Source organism: Mus pahari, chromosome 13 (genome assembly GCF_900095145.1).
Source record: "Mus pahari chromosome 13, PAHARI_EIJ_v1.1, whole genome shotgun sequence".
NCBI classification, from domain to species: domain Eukaryota; kingdom Metazoa; phylum Chordata; class Mammalia; order Rodentia; family Muridae; genus Mus; species Mus pahari.
Window position 1 is genome coordinate 56771922 of NC_034602.1, and position 3923 is coordinate 56775844.

At 40.9% G+C, this 3923-nt stretch overlaps 1 protein-coding gene across 1 annotated transcript in view; it reads left to right on the forward strand.

Annotated features, from left to right (window-relative positions):
* Nucleotides 1-3923, forward strand: part of N4bp2 (NEDD4 binding protein 2) — a 66258-nt gene that overhangs the window by 23904 nt on the left and 38431 nt on the right. Inside the window, exon 5 of the mRNA XM_021210316.2 lies at nucleotides 948-1203. Coding sequence (XP_021065975.1) covers nucleotides 975-1203 — 229 coding nt within the window. The 5' untranslated portion in view covers nucleotides 948-974. The remainder of the gene's footprint in view (nucleotides 1-947; nucleotides 1204-3923) is intronic.

The window sequence follows — 3923 nt, forward strand, 5'->3', positions numbered from 1 at the left end:
GGGACATTGGAGGAGGAGCCAAAGTGTAAAGGGTCCCAGTGGGGGCGGGACATTGGAGGAGGAGCCAAAGTGTAAAGGGTCCCAGTGGGGGCGGGGACATTGGAGGAGGAGCCAAAGAGCTAAGACGCTAAGTGTGCTTCAAGTGGCAAGAGCAAGGGAACGATTAGGGGACGCAGTGCCAAGGTGGCAGTGATCTGGAGGGCAACTGTTTTAAGGCTCTATCCTGAGTGAGAAGGGAAGGTAGGGACACTTCAGCAGAAGGGAGGTATGGACCAACCTATGGCTTGTTTGCTAAGCACACTGCAGGAGCAAGAGTGGGAACCAGGTCATTGGTTGGTTAGTGCGACCCAGTACAAAGGCCGTGATAGTTAAGTCTGGCGATAAGGAGCCATCACATTCTGTCTACACTTTGAAGAATCGCATCACCAAATTGTCCTACCACTTGGATGAGAGGAGGCAAGGTAGGGTTATTACATTAGCTGAGATGGAACGACCCAGGAGAGCAGGTTTGAAGGGAATGGTCAGGAGCTCAGTCTTGGACATGTTAAGTTTGTGATGCCTATTAGATATGTGAACATAGGTGTGTAGTAGGCATTCTGATAATGTTTATGGGTCCTTTTATGTTAAAAGATGAATAATGGTATTAAAGCAGTATATTAGCTATTTTGAAATATGTTATGTTGTATTATCTTAAATTTTAACATGTTCAACCCTGACAAAACTGGAGATGAATTGTTCTGGCCCTGCTGCTAGAGTTGAGTACTCTCTTAGAGTCATGCAGACACCGGGCCGCTTTAGGAGTGGACATGTACTTGTGTAGTCTGAGCGTTTTTACTTGCTTTCTATTTTAGGTTCTATTACTACTGGATTTTCAAGAATTTTTAATACAATTTTTTCTTTGAATTATGATTTAAATATCAAAAAATCTTTAATTTTTTTTAAAAAAGGGAAATATTTTAGTTTTGGAAGTCAGAATGCCAAGAAAAAAGAAAACTCTTGGGGGAAATCCTTTGCGGAAGACTGCAAACTCTAAGAAAACTGTCGTATCCCGTGCTGCTAGTCATGAGGAGGCAAGCACTGCCCTTCCTTCCGTGTGTGAGACAAAAGTTGATCAGGAGGAGCTCTTCACCAGTATCTCAGAGGTGTTTTCTGCTCTGGATCCCGATGTAGTTTATTTGATGCTTTCTGAGTGTGATTTTAAAGGTGAGAAAAGTTTAGTTTGACTCTTTGTGTCTTATAAGACGGCCTCGTGCTCTGCACCTCAGGCAATGCCAGTGTAGGAAAATGATATTATTGTTCTGTTTATCACACAGTAAGTATCTCCCAGGGACAGAGGTGCTGTTTGTATCACTAGGGATATGAACATAAAGATGGTTTCTACGATAAAGAAATGTACACTTGTAGGTATAAGATTCATGAATATAAATATAGTCCACATTTTATCCTCTCTTCTATAGACAGGTTGGTGCTATTTTCATCTTTGAGTTGTTTTTCTAACTTGTTAATGAAAAATAATATGTATTTTACAGGGTAGGATGTTTTGGGGAGGATTGAAAGTTTATTTTGTTGTTTGATGTTGGTATAGACTTCACTATAGTATGCTATAAAGAACCTGTAATAAATTGTTTACATTGTTTGCAGGATTATCACCTGGTTAATATAGCTTTTGGTTATGGTTATTATAAGATAAAGTCATTCTAGATTTGAATGTCTTGATAATACCGGATAAGCTTATGATCTCAGTCATTGTGTGAGCTGTGCAGTGAGCATTTCTGTCCTGTCATGATATATACCCAGGTTTCAGGACTGCATTTGATGCTCAGCAATGAGAGTAGTGATTTGTTGAACATATGTGCATACAGTGGTGGAGTTACAACCGTATCATGTCACGTCCTAACACACGTTCTTCTGTTTTTCAGTGTCTTCTGTACACCTTCTCTGTAAATACTTGCTGTAATGATAGCGTTGGTGGCATTAAAGCAAACATCTCTCTTTAAACATAATGCAGTGGCGCTGTGCTGTTGTCAGTGCCCTCCTGCTCTTGTCTTTACCACCAGCTGTCTGTCTGTCACTGGTGCTTCCCTGGTGTTCAGTGAGTCTTAGTTAATTTATTCAGAGCATTTCAGTGAAAGGAGCTGGCCTTCCCTTTTGGTCCCAAAGCTTTCTTGTCTGCAGCCCAGGTTAAGAATGTTCTCCAGCCTTGAAAAGACAGTGTCGTTTACCTTCCAGGGAGGTGTGCTGGGTTGCAATACCCACAGCCTCTCAGCACTGGGAATCATTATTTTAAGATTTTTTTTTGTTTGTTTGTTTGTTTTGGTTTTTCGAGACAGGGTTTCTCTGTATAGCCCTGGCTATCCCGGAACTAACTCTGTAGACCAAGCTGGCCTCGAACTCAGAAAAGGCGTGTGCCACCATGCCCGGCTTATTTTAAGATTTTAATAGAAATAAATTTTACCTTTTTAAAATAGAGAATAATGTTAAATATTTTTATATTTGAGTTTTTCTTTTTCTTTTTTTTTTTTTAAGATTTATTTATTTATTATATGTAACTGCACTGTAGCTGTCTTCAGACACTCCAGAAGAGGGAGTCAGATCTTGTTAAGGATGGTTGTGAGCCACCATGTGGTTGCTGGGATTTGAACTCTGCACCTTTGGAAGAGCAGTTGGGTGTTCTTACCCGCTGAGCCATCTCACTAGCCCTGAGTTTTTCTTATATGTTATAAATTATTCATTTAGTTTTTAAGGTTGTTTTTATGTCATAGTTTTAATTTTCCCCTGCAATCTGTTTAAGACTTCCCTTTTATGATAATTACCTTTGTATTTTGGTATTTTTACTTATACAGCTTTTCATTATAAATAAATTAGTTCTTTAGTTGGTGACTTCAGGGTTTTCTGCTCTGTAGGTATTTTTCCTTCTTCTGTTGTGTTTTCCCTCCTCCTTGTCTTGGTGTTTAGGGCTTCTGCCTCTGCAGTTTTGCTCTGCTCTCCCGACTGATCTCTGCCAGGCTTGCCCCTCCAGCCCCTCTTTGTTTTTCTCTTAAGGGAACGTTAACTGGGTCTTACTAGGTGCCAGTCCTTGTGCACGGCACTTCTCATGGATTATCTCATTTAACCCCAGAAGAGCCTCCGAGGTAGGTACTATTAGTATCCCCATATTACAAACAAGGAGATCTGCTTAGGGAAGTTGGCTCATTGGTTTGAATCCTGTCAAGCAAGTAGCTATTTAAATGATGATGTTCTGACTCCAGAACAGAGCTGTGTCCTACAGTGTTGTGCTTTTCTCCATGTCTATCTTCCTTAAAGCAAAAACAGTACACAACAGAAACAAAATCAAAAAAGGCCTTCATATTTCAGATGCTTAAAAATGACTTTCTTTTCTGTGATGCCTATTATCAAATGCAGGGCCTCAGGCATGCTGGCCAAGGCCCCATGCCCCTGAGCAGCACCGCTAGCTTCATGCTTGAAGACCTGACAGCTCTCTGTTTGTGTTGCAGCCTTGGAGTCAGACATAATGGCCCTGTTATTGTGGGACTTGGGCCCAGTTCCTATACCTTTTTTTTTGAGCTTCATTTTCTTTTGTTTTCTAGGATGATTGTTCTCATAGTCTTACTTGGGGATGCAGTGAGGTTATCGATGTGATGCTCCAAGCCCAAATGCTGTGGGTGACAGTTTTCTTCCTGTTACATTCCCTTAGAAAACAGTGTGACTGACTGTCAGACCCTCTCAGTTATACCCAGCCTCCTCCATTTCTTTTCTTCCTTCTATCCATTACACAGAACCCTGTGAGCTAACTCTCCAACCAACTTCTCTGAATACTTTAAACAGGTCTTTTCTCTTGACATCTTGTCTCGTCTCTCTTCTCTTCTCTTCTCTTCTCTTCTCTTCTCTTCTCTTCTCTTCTCTTCTCTTCTCTTCTCTTCTCT